General features: G+C 35.6%; 1 protein-coding gene and 1 pseudogene across 5 annotated transcripts in view; both read left to right on the top strand.

The window, feature by feature from the left end:
- The window catches only part of RNF180 (ring finger protein 180), a 139,102-nt gene that overhangs the window by 88,792 nt on the left and 29,916 nt on the right, over positions 1-20,394 (top strand). For all 4 annotated transcript variants that reach the window (XM_081053319.1, XM_081053321.1, XM_081053320.1 and 1 more), the window contains exon 6: positions 17,591-17,816. In XM_081053319.1, coding sequence (XP_080909445.1) covers positions 17,591-17,816 — 226 coding nt within the window. The remainder of the gene's footprint in view (positions 1-17,590; positions 17,817-20,394) is intronic.
- Positions 12,321-13,454, top strand: LOC308499631 (nucleosome assembly protein 1-like 1; annotated as a pseudogene). The gene has a single exon. The product of its transcript is annotated as a nucleosome assembly protein 1-like 1 (transcript).

The raw sequence follows: 20,394 nt of genomic DNA, 5'->3' as shown, positions 1-20,394 counted from the left end.
TCCCCAATTTTTGTAGTGATGTTCCTTTTCTCTTCTAGTTATTTTAGTCTCTTCCATTCTGTAACACTTCCTCAGTTTTTTCTTGTCTTTTATGGCCTTGATCCTTCTGAAGAGTACTGATCAGTTATTTTGTAGACTCTATCAGCTTGGGTTTATGTGATTATTTTGTGAATGGAATGGGCTTATATATTTTTGACAAAAATACAAAAAATGCTGTGTCCTCACGTGTATCATATCAAAGAGTTCATGTTCATATATGTTATTATTGGTGATGTTTACCTTGGTTACTTGGTTAGTTGGTGTCTGGCAGGTTCCTCCACTGCGAAGTTACTGTCTTTCCCTTGTAGTTAAAAAATACATTGGGGGATACTGTATATAACCTGTTTCTCCTGAAACATTTGCCCACTGATTTTAGCATCCAACATAATAGAGTCTGGAAATACAGAAGTCAAATGGAAGGTACAAAGTCAACTCAAAGGAGAGAGGATCACTTTTCATCAAAAGGTGCTGAAACATTATGAAGTAAAAGAACTTTGATCCGTACTTTGTGCCATATAAAAATATTAATTCACAAAGTAATATAGGCCTGTATGTAAAACCTGATCCATAAAAGTTCAGGAATATAGGAGAAAGGCTTTTGTGTCCTTAGGCTAGGCAAAGCATTTTTAGATAAGACAAAAAATAAATAAAAGTTTCCCAAAGGAAAAATAATTAAAATTAACACATCAGTCCTTATAAAATTAAATGTTTCTCTTCAAAAGATACTGCTAAAAATGAATAGAAAGATATGCGACAGACTGGAAAAAAATATTTACAAATCGTGCATTTGCATCAATGATGTGTATCGAGAACATACAAGGAATTCTTAAAACTCAGAAAGAAAATAAACCACCAAATTTTAAAAGTAGGTAAAAAATTCCAACAAAATAACTGCAGTATTGGATTTTTGACATATAAGTAGTTATAAAAGCATATTAACATAGTAACTGGATAAGCAAGAATCTTAACGATTCATTGTTCCGTCTGTTTCCTTTAGTGATGTCTTCCAGTTTCCGGAATCTATCTTCTTTAACCTGTCTTTTTTATATTTACAGTCTCCTTTTATTTTTTCCAAATTCACTTTTTGTTTTTATTATATTATTATTATCTCCTGTTCTTGCTATATTATTATTATAAACTGTAGTCCCCTTTTAAAATCTTTTAGCACACTTATTTTAAAATTTCTTACGTATTTTTCAGTTATATGTAGTTCTTCAAAAGCGAATTCTTCCATTCATCTACTTACATTTTTTTCATTGGTGGTGTGTTTTCTACCATATTTTGTAATTTCTGACTGTGAGCTTCCCTTCTGTCTCTGTGTGAATCTCAGATGCTCTGAATTGTGGACGAATAGGGGCCGGTTTTGTGTTTGACCTTGCTATGGTCTTAAGGGCTTTCCCTAATGCGGGACTTATTTTCATGGTACTCTTTCTATTCCGGGGTTCCAAGCTTCTTGGAGTTCTAATTCCAACCTTACACCCTCAATTGGTGCAGGTTTGGAGTGTTGGTATCCTTCCTGTCCAGAGTAGCTGGCTTCTGTACCATATTCCTCAGACCAAAAAGCCTTTCTAGCTTGCAGCTATACATAGAGCCTAGAGTTTTGACTCATAACCTATGTCCTCAACATACATATGAGATTATTGAACATTTTATGTAGCATTTTTACTGAATTAGCACTGAGAGAGGCTTACTGCATTGGCTTGGTTCCCCATACTGACCAGAAGTGGGTTTTGGCAATATAAAAAACTTGTCCAGTTGTTTCTTAAAATATGTTTTCAAGGACTGATATGGAAGCTAACATATGTTAGAAAGCCAAAACTGTCAAATTTGGAATATGCATTTATGCAAATTTGAAGCCATATTCTGAGACTAGAAATACAGATTCTTATGACACAACAATGACATTTATAAAAATTTACATTTTTTAAGAATCAGAAATGAAATGAATTCTGTAACATACATGTCCATATATTTAAAGTAACTTCCATATGCTGTTTCTTAATCACTGGTATTTTCTGATAATCTTAATATCTAAACTTTTTCCCTGACTAGTGTGGACTTTGTGTCAGACATAAGAAAAATGCAATAGAATAAGAGTTAGAGAAAGGTAGGCATACTTCAAGTTTATGTGAAGAGTTTAAAAGATATAATGAAAAGACAGGAGAGGGAAGAATTTGTTCTAAGAATGAATCATAGTCCGCAAAGTCAGGTGTTCAGGAAACATAATTTTTATTATTTTTAACTAAAAGTTATTTGTATATAATAAGTCCATAATGGATATTGTTGAAAGAATGAATGAATGATTGAGTGAATTTAATTTATATTTCTAGCCCTCATTCTATTGGAGGCTAGAACCTAAATCGTAATCAGTACAGAGCTTTCTCGTCTCCTTTCCTCCTAGGTGTGGGTTCTAAGTTTCTTGGGCCTTCCAATTGTCAGTGTGTTAGTAGGGGGCATGGATGTTTGGCCTGGTGACGCCTACTGAGGTATCTACATGGTCACTTTACTTTCTCCCTGTATTGACTGAAAGATCTTTATGGTCCACTCAGTGCCAAATCAGTGTTGTCTTCTGCTGCTCCCTTACTGTGGTAAGCATGAGAGAATTCTGAGACCTTGCTTCCTCTTTAGACTTTGTTCTGTTGTGGGCTTTCCTGCTGTGAAAACCCAAAACCTGATGGAATTTTCTGTCCTGTTCATCATCCTCCCACAGTTTGAAGCTCAGGCAAATACATTTCAGAGTGCTTTGTCAGAGATCCACCAGATTCCTGCCCCAGAATCTTTATCTAATATGTGACGAACATAAGGGGAGAGGGATAGGAGGGAAAGCATCTTTCAATCTCTCGTTTATGTTCAGAATCATATATAGGCTTTTGCAAGTCAAATGCCAAAAATGTAATAATTTCTTTGTTATGTACATACCGCTGTGTCACCCATTCCTTCAGGCAATAAAACATTATCTATTTCTGCCTGAATGGAGAAGGGTCATGAATAACCAGAACCGGGGGGAAAAAACATATTGGTTAATATAGAAATGTTTTTGTGCTTCAAAGAAACAAAAGAATATAAAGAAGAAAAAAAATAAGGCAGGAAAAGATACTCAAGAGGTTTAGTAAAGAAGAGAGAAGATTAACAGACCTCTTTACTCTCTAAAGTAATGGATGATATGCTGATTTAGGAATAGCTGGGCTTAGTGGAGCTGGAACTGATTGCCAGCTGTAAGGATTGTCGCGAGAGGCTGAAAATGACTTTTGTTATAGACCTGTGTTCTCTCTTTATGGTAGTCCGATGAGAATTCTCATCAGCCTGGAGGTGACCTCTTTTTAAAAACCTTCAAAAGTAATAGGGGAATGCAAATCAAAACAATGTGAACTTACGAGATATGATTTTAATATTTTAATTCTTACAAAGAAAAAAATCAAAATTATTCATTGTAAAATCAATATATCCTTCTCCACTCCAATGAAAATTTGCTCCTGCTGATTTGGGTTTCAAAAATACCTGAAATTCCCTGCACAACCACTCTGGTTCTACCCATTCGCACCCCATTTTTAAATTACTGCCTCTTTCTGCCACTTAGCACTCACAGTCTTGAAAATATCCCCTTTCGCATCTTTCTTCTTTTTTAAAGAACGAGTTCGTAGGTCTTTCTTGCTGGATGCGTTCACTGCAGCATCCCTAGTGCCTTGTGGACCCCCGCTATCGACTGGATTGTGCCCCCCCCAAAATTGATATGTTGAAACTCAAACCCCAATGTGGTTGTATTTGGAGATAGGGTTTTTAGAAGGTAATTGAGGTGAAAGAGGTCATATGGGTTGGGGGTTGTTTCCATGGGATTGCTGGCCTTATAAGAAAAGGGAGAGAGAGAGATCTGTTTTGACAGGCACAGAGGAAAGGTCATGTGATCACACAGAGAGAAGGTGGCCCTCTGCATGTCAGGAAGAGAACCCTCAGCACAACCCAACCATCTTTGGCAGTCTGATCATGGATTCCCAGTCTCCAGAACTATGAAAAGTAAATGCCTGTTCTTTTAGCTGTCCAGTCTATGGTATTTTGTTATTATATCCTGAGCAGACTAAGAAAATCTCCCAAGTCCTGAAATAGTACTTATTAACTCACTCAATAAATATTTGTTGATTGTGGTGGAAATCAGCACTGCTGTATTACATTCAGTAACATAATGAAGCTTGTCAGGCTAACAAAGTAATGGCTTTGCTGATCATACAGTCTCTGTCACAACTCCTTACTTCAGCCATGGTAGCACAAAAGCAGCCTACACAGTATATAGACAAAGGAGCATGGCTGTGTTCCAACAAAATTTTATTTACAGAAACAGGCAGCATGCTGTAGTTGGCCCATAGGTTATAGATTGTGCATTCCTGATCAATAGCAACTGACCCACCTTAGTTCTCCAAGGAAAATTTTCTGTTCCTTATTAGAAAAACTTGTCTAGTCAAACTGACAGGTGCCTCATTCACACACTCCATGATTTTCCCATGTTATCCCTGTAGCTCAAATTTCCTCTCCACTTCCTTCCTTGATTCCAGTTTCTAGTCTTCCCTCCAGGTCCAGAAATTAAGAAAAAATAAACATAGTCCAGGCCCACAAGGGTCTTATAAATGTACTAGAGGGGGACATATGTGGACAATCAATATAGGTATTGCGGAAGATGTAAAAAGAATAGTAGGGGCATAAGGTGGGAGATGTAACATTCATGGAGGGTAGAGTAATTAAAGGAGAGTGATCAGGCCTCATAGAGGAAATGGTAAGATGCAAGATGGAACAGTACAAGAAATGAGACAGGAGACTGGGAGGACAAGTGAGTCTGTAGAGAATTGGGGGTCGGGGAAGGCAAGCAACAAAGAAGAGAAAAGCTAAACTATGAAAGCAGATACGAGATCACTTTAATTATGTAAAATACATGTATATCTAGGTTAAAAAATAAAAGAGATCAATATCTACGAACTTGCATAGATATTCATGGCATGTTGGTAAGTGAAAAAAACTGTCAGCAGAGTATTTATGTGCACATATGTGTCTATATTTTGTGTGAGCCAAGAGAAGGTATGAAAGGATTCCCCAATGTTAACTCACAGATGATTGCATGTGAAAGGTAGGGAATGGACAGGTGGAGTGGAATATGGTTATTATGATTTTAGCTGTAAGTAAAAACTTGACTGACAGGAGAACTGTTTATTTTTCTCATAAAATAAGTCTAGAGATAATTTCTGCAATCAAGAATGCAGACTCTGTCTCCACTTCCCTTCTCTTCTCAAGCATTTCGTCTCATGTTGCAAGATGGCTGACACATCCAAATTTCAAAATCATTATTTTCAAGAAAAAGAAAAGGATAAGGTCAGCTGTTTCTGCCCTTTTCATTGGGAAATCCAAAGCTCTCCCAGCAGCTGTCAGCATACTTTCTTTATGTCTCACTGGCCAAAGTAAGGCCAACTCTAACTATAAGAAAGCTTTGGTAAATAACTATTTAGGCTTTCTGGGTTACATGACAGATAATGGTTCTTGTAAAGGAAAAGAGGGTTAGAAAAAATATTGGGTTATCCAACCAATAGTGTCTACCACAGTTTGCTTAATTACGTTGTGTTTCATTTGTTACCATAAGCGTGTGTTACTTTTTAATTAGAAAATAAAGCTCCACATTCAAACTCGGTACCAGCCAGCCAGATGACCTCTCAGCCTAAAAGTGTCAGATTTGTGAGCATTATAGCATCACAGGAAAAAAGTAGAGAAGAAGGAGATGGTGGCAGGACCTGGCATTTTAAACTGTAACCTCATCCACCAGTTAGTAACATGATTAGGTCAGTTACCTATAAGTTGATTTACCTGAATTGTAAATCCTTTACCTGAGGCTGGATGGAGGTTTCTCTGGACTGAAAAAGGGGGTGAAAATCTTCCTTCCCTCAAAGAGACACAAAGCAATGTATTTCATATTCCATTTAGAAAGATTTGTCTCATAGCAGTATAGAGCATGAACTGTAGGGATTGTGAAAGAGGAGATTGACTAAGTCCACACAAGAGATGACGAGGGCTGAACTGAGGCAGTGACAATGGGAAGAAATACAATGGGGAGTACAATACAGAGCTATTAATCAAATGGAATATATATGAGTGGATTGCTGGTGAGATGTAGAAAGTGAAGATAAAGGAAAATCTAAAATGATGGCTAAATTTCTTTCTTGGATGAATAACAATTGGATTGTGGTAACAGTTACTAAGATTTTGGATGAGGTGCAGGTTTAAGGGTAGAGTCAACACACTATGTTTCCCTGTTCCTGGGTGACAATTCCACAGACAGATGGATACCTACCGAATAGATTAATGGATATCCACAGATTAGTGGATTGGGGGTTCAGGAGAGTGATCTCGGCTAATGCTAGAGATTATTGAGTCATCGTCACAACAGGCAGTGGCTAAAACTATACAGGAATGAAAGATGAGCTGTTGAAGGAGAACATGTACTGTTAGAAAAGAAAACGTCCAAGGCTGGCCACTACAGAATACCAGCATTTAGCGGGTGGCCAAAGAAGAAAACCCAGGAAAAGAAACAGGGTTAGAAATTCAAAGGAAACTCCATTCAAGTGGCATTCTTGAAAAGGACAATTTTAAGAGAAGAAATTGGCCGACAATGTTAAATGCTGCAGTATTGTTGAGTACAATGACCACTAAAAATGCTGTACTGGATGTGGCATTTTGGTCATACATGACTTTTGGCTAGAGCAGTTTTAAGTGGGTAATGGGAAATAATAGACAGAAATGATATTCCTTTCTTTCCAGTAACTTGATTCTGAAGAGGAGATAAGTGATTGTAGCTATGTGGAAATGTACCGTCCAAACAGAGGTTTTTTTCTTTAGGTTTTAATAGAAGATATTTGTACGTGTGCATCTCTTTTAGGGAAGAACATGTCGAGAGAGGATAATCTTAATTTTGTTTTTTTTATTGAGGTATAATTAACATATATTATTAGTTTCAGGTGTACAACATGATTATAAATTTGTATGTATAGTTCAAGATGATTACAATATTTAGTTAACATCTGTCACCATATAGAGTTACAAAATAATTTTTTCTTGTTATGAGGACTTCTAAAATGTATTCTCTTAGCACCTTCCAAATATGCAATACAGTATTATTAACTGTAGTCACCATGCTGTACATTACATCCCCATGACTTATTTGTTGTAGAACTGAAAGTTTGTTCCTTTTGATCCACCTTAACCCGTTACTCCCACCTTTTCCCACGTCTGGTGACCACCAACCTGTATCTATGAGTTTGGTTTATTGTTGTTGCTGCTGTTTTAAAAATTCCACATGTAAGTGAATCCGTAAGGTATCTGTGTCTGACTTATTTCACTTAGCATATTGCCCTCAGGGCCCATCCATATTGTCTCAATGGCAAGATTTCATTCTTTTTTTTATGACTGAATTCCATTGTGTGCCACATTTTCTTTATCCATTTATCCACTGATGGACACTTAGGTTGTTTCCATATCTTGGCTATTGAAAATAATGCTGCAATGAATATGGAGTTGCAGATATCTTTTGAATTAGTGGTTTTGTTTTCTTTGAATAAATACTCGCAAGTGGAATTGCTGTATCTTAGGATAGTTCTATTTTTAATATATTTTTTAGAAACTTCCATATTGTTTTCCATAGTGGCTATACCAAGTTACATTCCCACCAACAGTGAAGTTCCCTTTTCTCCATATACTCACTAACGCTTGTTATTTCTTATTTTTTTGATAACTATTCTACCAGGTATGAGGTAAAATCTCGTTGTTTTGATTTGCATTTCCCTGATTAGTGATGTTGAACATCTTTTCATCTACCTGTTGGCCATCAATATGTCGTCTTTAAAAAATGTCTATTCAAATCCTCAGACCATTTTTTTAACTGGAATTATTTTTGCTATTGGCCATCAATATGTCGTCTTTAAAAAATGTCTATTCAAATCCTCAGACCATTTTTTTAACTGGAATTATTTTTGCTATTGTATGCATTCTTTATATTGTTTGGCTATTGTATGAGTTCTTTATATTTTTTGGATATTAGCCCCTTATCAGATACATGATTTGCAAATATTTTCTCCCATTCAGTAAGTTGCCTATTTATTTCATTGATGATTTCATTAGCTGTGCAGAAGCTTTTTTAATTTGATGTATTAATTTTGTTTCTCAAAAAAAATTAAAGATTGTAGATACATAGAAAACACACTAGGCATATATATATGTATGTATATTTAAACATACATATATTTGTATATATATTTAAATAATATTAGGATTATTCTGGCTAATGGATGGCTTTCATTTTTCTTTGTATTTTTCTATATTTCTTAATTTTGCACAATAGACATTTTTTGAGACTCTAAACACATTTGAGACTATTTAGAATTATCGATATTCCTGCTATAGTGTGTTAATGATTTAATGAAGAATTGACTGGGTCCTTTTTTTCCCCAATATCTCACTTAAAATAGAATCTGTCTTCTAGTGACAAGTAATCTATCTTCTATGGTTTATTCATTCAATCAACATTTATTTGGTTCCTACTACATGTTCTTACACTGTTCTTGGCACTTGGGGTCACATCAATGAGTAAAACAGACATTTCCTGCCCTCATATTTCTTACATTTTGGTAGAAAGGACAAACAATAAGCATAATAAGTAAAATTATATGTAATATTAGAAGTTGATAAATGTCATGGAAAAAAGTAGAACAAAGTAGAATGTCAGAAGGTGGGGGAAGTAGGTTGTGATATTAAATAGGGGTGGTTAAAGTAGATCTTACTAAGAATTAAGAATTGATCAGAGACTTAAAGGAAGTGAGAAACCCAGTTGCAAAAAGCATTCTAGACAGAGAGAACAGTAAATGTAAAAGTCGTAAGACAGGAGTGCACATCTCTGATAAGAATAGGACCAACATGAAGGTCATTGTGGCTGGAGCACAGTGAGAGGTAGACAGTCATAGGAGGTGAGGTCAGGGAAGTAAGGGTGGTTGGGAAGGATTATGCAGGACCTAGAATCCATGTAAAGACTATAGTTTTAAGTCTGCGTGGTTTTGTAAGCCTTGTTGATTTGAGCAATTTGTGATATGATGTGACATTTTAAAACAAGCCATCTAGTTTCTGAGTTAAGAATATACTATGGGGAAAATGGAGAGAGAAAGGAGAGAAGGTATAATCAGGGAGACCTGTTAGGAGGCTATTGCAGCAATCTAGGAAAAAAATGACTGTGTCTTGGACTAGAATGATGAACATGCATTGCATGAAAAATATAGAAAAAAAACTGTTAGAGAAGAAATTTGTCATTGAAAGTACAGTATTAAAATTCATGGATGCAGTGTAGAGAAGTGGTTCAGAGTTTGGGCTGTGAAGTCAAGCAGAGTTGTGACTTAAATAAGTTATCATGACTTTAACTTTACTCAATCACTCTGAGCCTCAGTTTCCTAATCTGTACAATGGGGAGTGTCTTAGCCTGTGAGGGTTGCTATAACAAAGTACCATACATAGACTTGGTGGCTGAAAAACATGTATATCTCACAGTAAGGAGGAATAAGGAGAGAGAGACAGAGACAGAGACAGAGACAGAGACAGACAGAGAGACAGACAGAGAGACAGACAGAGAGACAGAGAATGAATATGAATCTCAGTCGTCCTCTTCTTATAAGGGCTCAAATCCCTTCATGAGGGTCCCACACTCATGACCTCATCTAATTACCTCCCAAAGGCCCCCACCTCTAAATACCATAACATTGAGGATTAGGGCTTCAACATATGAGTTTTGAGGGACACAGATTTCAGCCCCTAACAGGCAAGATAATAGTTATTATGAGAATTAAATTTGTTGTTCTATTTAAAAGCATTTAGCACTGTCATATAGTAAGTACTAAATAAATGTTATTGTTGCATAGTAGCTGTTTATTCTTTTGACTCAGAGGAAAATTTGCCATATTTCCTGAATTTTTAAGACACCATGATTGACAATCAAATTAATCAGTAAAGTCTTTGGGGTGAGGTGGAAAGAATTTCAAATGAAAGACATATATCTGGTTAAAATTACATGACAGTTTCAGAAATGTTAAAATGATAGAAGAAAAAAAATCACAATCAAAGCTATATGTAGTCACACTTTTTTACTTTGTAATCCTATATGATGTAAACATAGGCAGTGTAAATTATTGCCTGACCCAGCTTTGCCCAACTCAGCTTCACGTTGTATCTCAACCAATCCTGCCTAAGCTTGTTAACTTTGAGATACCAGAGGATGGGTCAGAAATTATCCTGTTACCAAGTACAGACTGTGCCTTCTGTTGAGCTGGCCCAGTCTGTGGACTTTTATATTTCTACTCATGTTTCCATTTGGACTGGAGCTTCGATTCACTTGACTGGTACCTTGATAATTTTGTAGCCCTCTGTTCTCCTTTCCTTCTGCCTGTTGCACCCTTTTACCTTGCTCATGTGTTGTCTGGAGGCTTACATCAAATACACAGACTCCCTGAAATGCCATAACTATCATCACTGCCATAGAACCTTTGTAGCCAGTCCCTATTTTTCATATCTGGCCCTTTGATTGTTGACTGTTGAAATGACAACAAACAATTTGGAATAGCACATAAACTTAGTTGATAAAGCAGTAGCAAGTTTTGAGACGTTGACTCCAATTTTGAAAAGAAGTTCTATGGGTAAAATGCTATCAACAGCATGACATGTATCTACCATTATAGCATTCTAGAGAATAATTTTACCACCCTAAAAATTCTCTGTGTTCTGCCTGTTCATGCCTCCCACTCCCCTAACCCTGGCAACAAGTGATCTTTTTACTGTCTCCATAGTTTTGCCTTTTCCAGAAAGCCATACAGTTGAAATCAGAGGATGTAGCCTTTTTGATTAACTTCTTTGACTTTGTAAAATGCATTTGGTCATGGTATATAATTCTTTTTATGCATTGTCGTATTCAATTTGCTAATATTTTTCTATTCTATTTTTATTATTTTAACAGTAATTTGAAGTGTCAATAAAGATATGCATTGTTTAATTTTTTTTTAAAACAACAAAACATTACCAGTACCCAGTACCAGTGCTATTACCAGTACCAGTGCTATTCGCCCAACCAAAATGTTTCTCTCTTCTCCAAACATAAACACAATGCTGGATTTTATGTTAATAATTCTCTTATTCTTCTTTATAATTTTATGATTTGTATATGTTTCCTTAAATAATATACTGTTCAGTTTTGAATATTTTCTTAATACATGTATCTTTTTATGACTTCACAGAAAGAACTGGATCTTCAGTTAGCTAATATTTTGTTGAGAATTTTTGCATTATGTCATAAGGGATATTGATCAATAGTTTTCTCATAATATTTTTGTCTGATTTGGGTATTAAGGTAATGCTGTCCTCATAAAATAAGTTAGGACGTATTCCTTCTGCTTCTATTTTCTCAAAGAGATTGTAGAAAATTGGTATAATTTCTCCCTTAAATATTTGGTAGAATTCACCAGTGATCCTATCTGGGCCTGGTGCTTTCTAGTTTGAAAAGTAACTAATTATTTATTTAATTTATTTCAAATGTAAGAAGAAGGCATTAGGTTGGTGGCAAGAAAGAGGTCCTGGTCTACTTGGGAAATGCTACTGATAACATTCTGGATTTGGCTATACCAGAGGTTATTAATGACTTGCACAAGAGTAGTTTCTGCAGAGTAAGAACAGAAGCCAGGGTAGAAAGAGTTGAAGAGTGGATAGAAGGTGAGGAAGCAGAAATTGCATGTAATATGATCAAATCTCTTGTGAAGTTTTGCTGTGAAATGGAAAAGAGGAATGTAGCATGAGCTGGAGAGGTCTGGTGTTTTTATGGTTTTGTTTTGATGTGACAGACGTTAGAGCATGTCATGTATATTAATAGAAATGGGTTAGTTCAGAAAAAGAAGTGAAATAATAAAGGTGGAGACAAAATATTCATTCAAACATAAGTTGACTTCTACCAAAATAATTTTTGAAAATTTTTAATAAATGGAGAGATAAACCAAGCTCATGTATTTTAAAATTCTATGTGTAAAGATTTCTAGCTCTTCCTAAATTTATCACAAGTTCAACGAAGTTCCAATAAGAATTCTGACTTTTTGAAAATGAACTCGAGCTTTTCTAGTGCCATCTGCCCGCGGAGCCGCCTCCTGCTGCTCCCACTGCTGCCCTGAGTCACTGCCTGCACAGCTCCAGTTGCCTGGCTCCCCATGCTAAGAACTGATATTTGGAGCTCTTATAACATGGCAGACAATGACAGCAAAGAACAGTCTGTGCTTGACCAAGGTTTTCATGATGTTGAAGACATAGAATAAGGAGAAACTGGTGAAGAAACAAAAATCAAAGCACGTTAACTGACTGTTCAGGTGATGTAAAATCCTCAGATGCTTGCAGCCATCCAAGAAAAAGTTGACGGTCTGGTAGAAACACCAACAGGGTATGTTGAAAGCTTGCCTAGGGAAGTCAAAAGACGAGTGAATGCTCTCCAAAGCCTTCAAGTTAGGTGTGCACAGATAGAAGCCAACTTCTATGAGGAAGTTCATGCTGCTGAAAGAAAGTATGCTGTTCTCTATCAGCCTTTATTTGATGGGCAATTTGAGATCATTAATGTAATTTATGGACCTTCGGAAGAAGAATATGAATGGAAACCAGATGAGGAAGATGGAATTTCGGAGGAGATGAAAAAAAAGGCCAAGATTCAAGAAGAGAAAAAGGATGAAGGAAAAGACCCCAAGGGAATTCCTGAACTTTGATTGACTATTTTTTCAGAATGTAGACTTGCTCAGTGATATGGTCCAGGAACATGAGCAATCCATTCTGTAGCGCTTGGAAGGTATTAAAGTGAAGTTCTCAGATGTTGGCCAGCCTATGAGTTTTGTCTTAGAACCCAATAAATATTTAACAAAGACATACAGGATGAAGTCAGAACCAGATGATTCTGATCCCTTTCTTTTAATGGACTAGAAATTAAGATTGTATGGGATGCCAGATAGATTGGATGAAAGGGAAGAATGTCACTTTGAAAACCATTAAAAAGCAGAAACACAGGGGATGTAGGACAGTTCATATTGTGACCAAAACAGTTTCCCGTGCCTCTTTCTGGAAGTTTTTTGCCCCTCCTGAAGTTCCTGAGAGAGGAGATCTGGGTGATGCTGCTAAAGCTGTCCTTGCTGCAGATGTTGAAAATGGTCACGTTTTACGTGTGTATAATCCCAAGATCAGTGTTATACTTTACTGGAGAAGTTATTGAAGATGATGGTGGTGATTGTGATGAAGAAGGTAAAGAACTGGGTGAGGAAGGGGGAAAAGAGGAGGAAAATGTCCCTGATTATGACCCGAAGGAGGATGAAGACCCAGCAGAGTACAAGCAGCAGTGAAGCCGGATGTGAGTGGCCTCGAGCGTAACCTGCACTGCAGTAGCCTAACCACAACTATTACTCACTCACAGCCATGGTTTTGCATTTCCTTGGTAGACTCAGTAAGTTTTTTAAAGCAAAGGAATTGATATTTTAAAGACCAGTTTGTTCTACCTAGCATTTTAACTTTAGTTTTCCTGCCAGATGTGTTGAATGCAGAAATCCATTCGTTGCTACACAGTTTGGTTCCTCTGGAGTGTTTTTATCATGTAACTGTTACATTACAGCTATGAAAATAAACAGAACTGTTAAATGAAACAGATTTTTTGTTTTGCGAATTGTTTTCCTGAAGAACCAAAGTGTTTTTTCAGCTGGTAGTTAAATGGGTTTAAGTTTGCTTGCACTAGCTTTGCCTTTCATTACTTTGTTTTAGAAATGCAATGTTTGTACTGAGACAATTCATCATTTTAAAAAAGAAAAACAAAACTTGTCAAGACAAGTATATGGTTAAGAGTTTTCAGTAAGACCACACCATTAACTTAGATTGTTAATGGACTTTTATATTTTAGGTGACATAGTTAAATATAAAGAACCCTAACTCAATAGTATGGTTATTGGTTACCACTGGGAGATAAATACAACCTAGAATTTTCAGAAGTTAAGCTTCATTATTTTAACTGTACTTTTAAACGCAACCTCCATTAACTAAGCATCTTTTCTTTGTGGTAGGGTATGCCTTCTGCTTCCCTGCCAAGAATGAATTTTCATCATTTGACAAGCCTATTTCAAGTTTTTTTGTTTGTTTCCTTGTTTTTGTTTTTGCAGACTAAAATAAAATTGTCAAATGTAATTTTAGTTCTCACAACAAAATGTCTTTTTCTTTTTAATTAAAGTTTATTCGGGTGACAATTAGTATCGTTACGTAGGTTTCAGGTGTACAATTCTGTAATACATCATCTACATATCCCATTGTGTGTTCACTACCCAGAGTCAGTTCTCCTTCCATCATTATATATTTGATCCCCTTTACCCTCATCTGCCACCCCACTCCCCCCGCTTACCCTCTGGTAACCACTATTAATTTTGTATTAATGTGGGTAGAAGCAGAGTCCTACCTTGAATTAAGCATTGTACATAGTTTACCATATTGAAGAAAAGGGTGCCAACTTTGGAAGAGGGGTATTGCATTTTTTAATAAGAAAGTGAAAAAAAGAAAAAAGAAAATTATAAATGATGCAATGTTTTTTGTTTTGTTTTTAAGAAAGATTAAAAAGTGAAGTTTCATTTCCTTTGGTTAGAATGAAAGAGGTTAACCTCTATGGTTAATTCCAATTCTTATTGCTTAAAGTATGAGTATGTTATTTACCCATGTGTCTTTACTATGTATTAAAATGGGTAGTACTGTTTACTTAACGACTTCACAAATGTCTTAGGCATATTAAATTAAATTTTATGAAATGTTTTTCAACCTTATTAAAAGCTTAACAATTTGGACCTTTTGGCACCACAAGAATGATATTCAGCATTTTATTCATACCAGGATTTGATAAATAAACTGGGAAACAAAAACTAAGTATTTTATTCTGGATCTGGTCAGGCAACTCTCTTTATGTGGCTCCTATTTTAATAGAAGTGAATAAATAACCATTCTAAAATGTCCAAGTATTGTTTTTACATATTTTAGTTATGACCATATTGTAGAGATCATGGGACTAAAGAAATAAGACTGTTTTGGGAGGAAAAGCGCCACATTTTATTATTTGTATAATACTATTTATTCTGCTCCTAAGATTTTAATTAACTACCGGAAATCCTTAATCAGTTGTGATAGTTTGTAGCAAAAAAAGGCATGAAACCACCTTACATTATTCCTCTTCATTTTCAAAATGATTTTGGTTGCTTTGATTAGACATTTCGTTCTGATTTTTTTTTGAACATAGATGAACTTTAAATTTTTCTTTTTTTAATCTAAAGATAGGATCCCATTTTTTCATGAACTTAAAGTAGCAAAACCACTACTTTTTGTTTTCTTCGTTCCTTTAGGAAATAGCTATTGCCAAAGTAAAAAAAGAGTAAATGCTATTTTGTCTTATTATATAAGGGTGATGTGGTTTACAGAGGAATTGTTCTATTAAGTAGATTTCAAGGGATATCAGTGTTCATCTATGCCGTATTTCCAGTTCCAAAATGGTTCTATTCCATTCTACAAATTTGAAATATGTAATTTGAAATCCTGAATAAATATTTCATTTAATTTTTAAAAAATAAAAATAAAATACCTTGATAAGGTAATTCCAAATTTTATATGGTCATGGTAAAGGCCAAGAATAGCAAAGACACTCTTGAGGAATAACAATAATATGAAAGAATTTTTTTTCTACCAGAAATTGGGCTTATTATAAAGCTACAGTAAGAGATTCTCAGTGTGGCATAGGAATAGACAGTTCCAATAAACTAATGGAACAGAATGAAGCCTCATAGCTGTCCCAGGCATATTTGGCCTCTTAATTAATAGCAGCATGCACTTCAGAGCAATGAAGGAAAGTCATTGCAATAAATGGACTGTTCCAATTAAGAATTGAATAAAGAATAAAACTGAAATTTACCCCTAATGTACACCATACATGGAAATCAATTTCAGGTAGATGATAGGATTATGAAATACAAAATAATGCTGTTTTAATGACCTAGGGAAAGGGTAAAACTTCTTAAATAAGACAGAGAAAGTACTTAACCACAAAGGAAAAAAATGTTCTTTAAAATTAATAATTTCATTTCATTAAAAGACACCATAAAAAGAGTGCAAAGTAAAACCAGAAAGGAAAAATTATTTTTGTAATATATATAACCCATAACAAAAACATAACGAGGTTAAGTAAAAATACCTACAAGTCTATGAGAAAAATCAGACAACCCAGTTAAAAATAAATGGGCTAAAGACTCAGATATATCCTTCATAAAAGAAAAATTACCAAGAAGTGGCAGAAAGAAATTGGCAGAAGGGAAGCAAAGCCATCTGGATAAATCAAATAATAGTGTATCCAGTACAAAGATTTTTTTGTATTTTCAAGGCTCTATTGGCCCCATTTGCATAACGTTTATCTTTCATGTAACTTACAAATATTTATTAAACCGAAGGCCCACTCAAATATTAATCACCGATCTCCATTTTTCACAAAAATCAAAGTGAGGAGAAAAGATTACACCATGTAGATTCCCATTATGCCTCAGTGGACTGAGTGCAGGCCTCATTTGAGGAAATATCTCAAGGCTGGAGCAAAAACACCAGAGCCTGTGAAGGTGTGCAGGAGGAAGGGCTTGGAGGAGAGGGCAGGAGGATGGTTGTGACTAACATTAATTAATGTTTACTGTGTGGCAGGCACTGTGCTGAACTCTTTAAGTGGGTTTCCTCATTTAATCCTCACAATATCCTCACAGATGAGGAAACTGTGAAGTTAAATAAGTAACAGGAACTCTGCTACCAGGCTTCGTGCTATTAACCTCTGAGTTGCCATTTAAGAGCCTCTTTCTTCACTATCCTATTGGGATGGGGGTGGGGGCTCATATTTCCCAGCTGCAAGGCTGAGCCCACTGTTACTGCAAGTTTCTTTGCCTTGTCTACTTCCTGACATACCTTAGGCTTTGGCCTTTTCTTGGCTTTGAGGTCCAGGAAGGTGCAAAGTATAGACTGCAGAATGCTCCATGCACAACATGAAGATAAAGTATGGTATCCTTTTGTCCTCACTTTTCATCATGTGTAGATGCCCATGTAAGACTTCATCACTTTGTGACTATCAGTTCATTTGCTGTGGTGGGAGTGGAGTAAATGAGGAATCTGTAATCCTGGGACTGGTACACCTAACATTTAACTAATGCTGCTTAGATACACAGGTATACTTAAAGTACTTAGGTGTGTTTTAGCATTTAGCTTTATATAAAAATACTAAAAAGAATAAGACTTCTGGTTTTCACGGATGTTTTCAGTTTCTTCTCACTTCTCACTTCTCATTTCTGTCATTTTGAATATGTCACAGACACAGACAGTATATGCTTTTCATTTTTATTCATTTTAACGAAATATAAAGTCAAGCTCTGTTTTTCAAGGAAACTAATCTCTTACTGAACTAAGAAAAATTGCTTTTGCTTCTGTTTTGCAGACTTTGAATAATGATATGAGTACAGATGATGACAATGAGTACGCAGAAGAAAAGGAAAGCTACATCTGTGCAGTGTGTCTGGATGTTTATTTCAACCCGTACATGTGTTATCCTTGCCACCACATATTCTGTGAGCCCTGTCTACGGACTCTTGCCAAAGACAATCCTGCAAGCACGCCGTGCCCATTGTGTCGGACAGTTATTTCCAGAGTCTTTTTTCAGACAGGTAACTGTTTTCTTTCCGTTTGCCTGATTATTTTGACTACCTCTTTGTTTCAGGTCTAGAGGTACTTTATAAATTATTATGAGAAAGTATAGAATAGAGAATGCTCCATGCATTTTCTGTTGGATGTGATCTTGATAAAGTACTTAACACTGTTAAAAGTTGAGAAACTAAAGTGGGAGAGGATATGTAGAAGAAAGGGTAGAAGGCATTAATATCTATTTCTTAAGGGAAGTAAAGATATACTATTGAAAGTTGATAGAAAAACGAAAAAATTGTAGACGCTGTTGATTGCTAATTAGTACCCATTATTGAAAACCATATACAACAGAATTTATCACTCCAGTTTATAAAACAGTGCTTGCCCAACTCATAAAACTATTTTGAAATCATGGAATCATAGAATCATAGATGAGAATAGGTTCTCATTTCAAATCCTCTACTCTGTGCTGGAATCTCTTCTAAAACACCCTAACTAGATGTTGTTCTGTCTTTACTTGGACTTCTCCAATGTAAAGGATATTCCATTAAAAATTGAAGCAGCCCTGTTGATTGTTTATTCCTCCTATCTGCCTTTCACTCTTACTCATTCTTTGCCCTTGTTATTTCTTCTGGAGTCTCAGAGAATAAATCTCTGAGGACAACTGCTTTGCCTTTCCCCCAAACTCCAAATCTTCTCAACCTTCGTATTCTTAAGGTCTTTCTTCTTGAACAAAAAGAAAGTAAAATTGGAACAAGGATTTGTTTGTCTCATTATCACATAAAGATGGAATATAACACAGTATTTAAACATACTAATGGAGAGAGGAAAAACTAATGAATGTGGAACATAGAGAACTGCTAAGAAAAAAGGGAAGAATGATAGTGGTAAGCAGAGCTATATTTATTGAATGCATTACTGTGTGCTAACTGTTAAAGGAAAAAAATTCTATCTCCACATTCTCGTCTCAACCATAGAGGATTTAATAGGGATCAAAGTAGTTACTTCATTAATAGTGAAAATAAAGAGAACACATGGCACATTTTCTTCCCTAAAAGCAACGACCCATCTGCAAGGGAGAATAAAGGTTATGAAAATAAGCTTTGAGTACCCTGACCCAATCAGCTGCATGCAGGCTTGCAAACCTGGCTTACAGGTCCAGTAATCAAACAATGAAGAGAAAGTAGAGACATGCCTCCTTGATCTGCCTAGTGCACTAGGACTGGAGCACAAAGTCACTGAACTGTGCTTAGACAGACCTGGAGACTGAAGAGTAAGTACAGTGACTCCACCCAACAGGGATACGTGGTCCGGGCATCAACCTGTCCTCAGTCTCACTAGGCAGAGTACTCCTCCTTTCATGGGTAAGAGAGAGTAAGGGATGAAGAGAGGGAAGGAAGCAATTCCATGAGAGGGCAGCTGCTTACTGGAAGTTCCTCTTTTTCTGGTTTATATTGAAGTGGGGAAAAAGCAGTTCTTTTCTTGCTGGATTCTTTGCAGTGAAAAAAAGTAGAGGCACCACTGACTCCTCTTTCTGCATGTTATCTCTAGCTATCTATGCAAGAAAGCATTTACTAAAAAGCCTGTTTTTATATGAAGTCTCTAGACAGTTTATATAGTGATTTACACAGATGTTGTCCCTGCCTTCTATGATCTAATTTAACACTGATAGGTATTTTTAAATTGCTTTTTGTAATGTCTTAAAACAGTAATGACGCAAGTCTCTCTTGGTCCATTTATCAAAATGACGCCATATTTTCCTTTATTTTCAAAATTGGTTCTTCTAAAGTAAATCATATTGGGAATACTTATTCCAGTGGAGACTATATTTGGTTGTGTACTGTCATTTAGAAGCTAGTAATAATAATGGGACTATCCTACAAAATTATACCCTATCTCAAAAGGATTTGCGGTGTTTTAAAAGATATAGTCAGTGAAATAGCAGGACAAAGGAATATATTAATTAAAATGGACTGTAAAGCCCAAGTAAGGGTGGATGGCTGATATGTAAGTCATATGGACCTACATAGTAACTACAATTAGGTGAAGCATTTTGTTTTAAACATTCTGGCTGCCTAAGGAAAAATAAAAGTACACAATGAAATGATTCTCGTGATCCGTGAAAAGAAATACAGCAATTCCTAAGGGTAAGCAAAGGATTTTCTGGCACTTTAAAATGTGATTTCTCCTCTGAAGCATATTGAAAGATGGATTAGGCAATATCCTCAAAAACATCCTCAGAGCAAATGCAGTATCAGGTTTTCTAACATTGCGTTTTATGGTATTCTTTTATAAAACCTGAGGAAATATCAGAGTATAAAATAGGGAAAGTAACATTACTAGGACAGCCAAAAATATGGTCTCGTTTGCTTATAAAAATAACTTTTAAAATTATATAAGTAATATAATTCATTATAGGAAAATCAGAACATACAAATAAAATTATAAGCTCAAAATCCTCCATAGTCCTACTATTTAAAGATCACATTTAGTATCCTTTCAGAAGGATACCACATATAAATGATTACATATACGTAATCATCTATTTTACAAAAAAAAAAGAGATCAAATTGTACATAATAAAGCTTTTAACCTTCTTTG

Source organism: Rhinolophus hipposideros, assembly GCF_964194185.1.
Source record: "Rhinolophus hipposideros genome assembly, chromosome: 7".
NCBI classification, from domain to species: Eukaryota; Metazoa; Chordata; class Mammalia; order Chiroptera; family Rhinolophidae; genus Rhinolophus; species Rhinolophus hipposideros.
The sequence above is the reverse complement of the archived record's forward strand: the minus strand, read 5'-3'. Positions and strand labels throughout refer to the sequence as shown.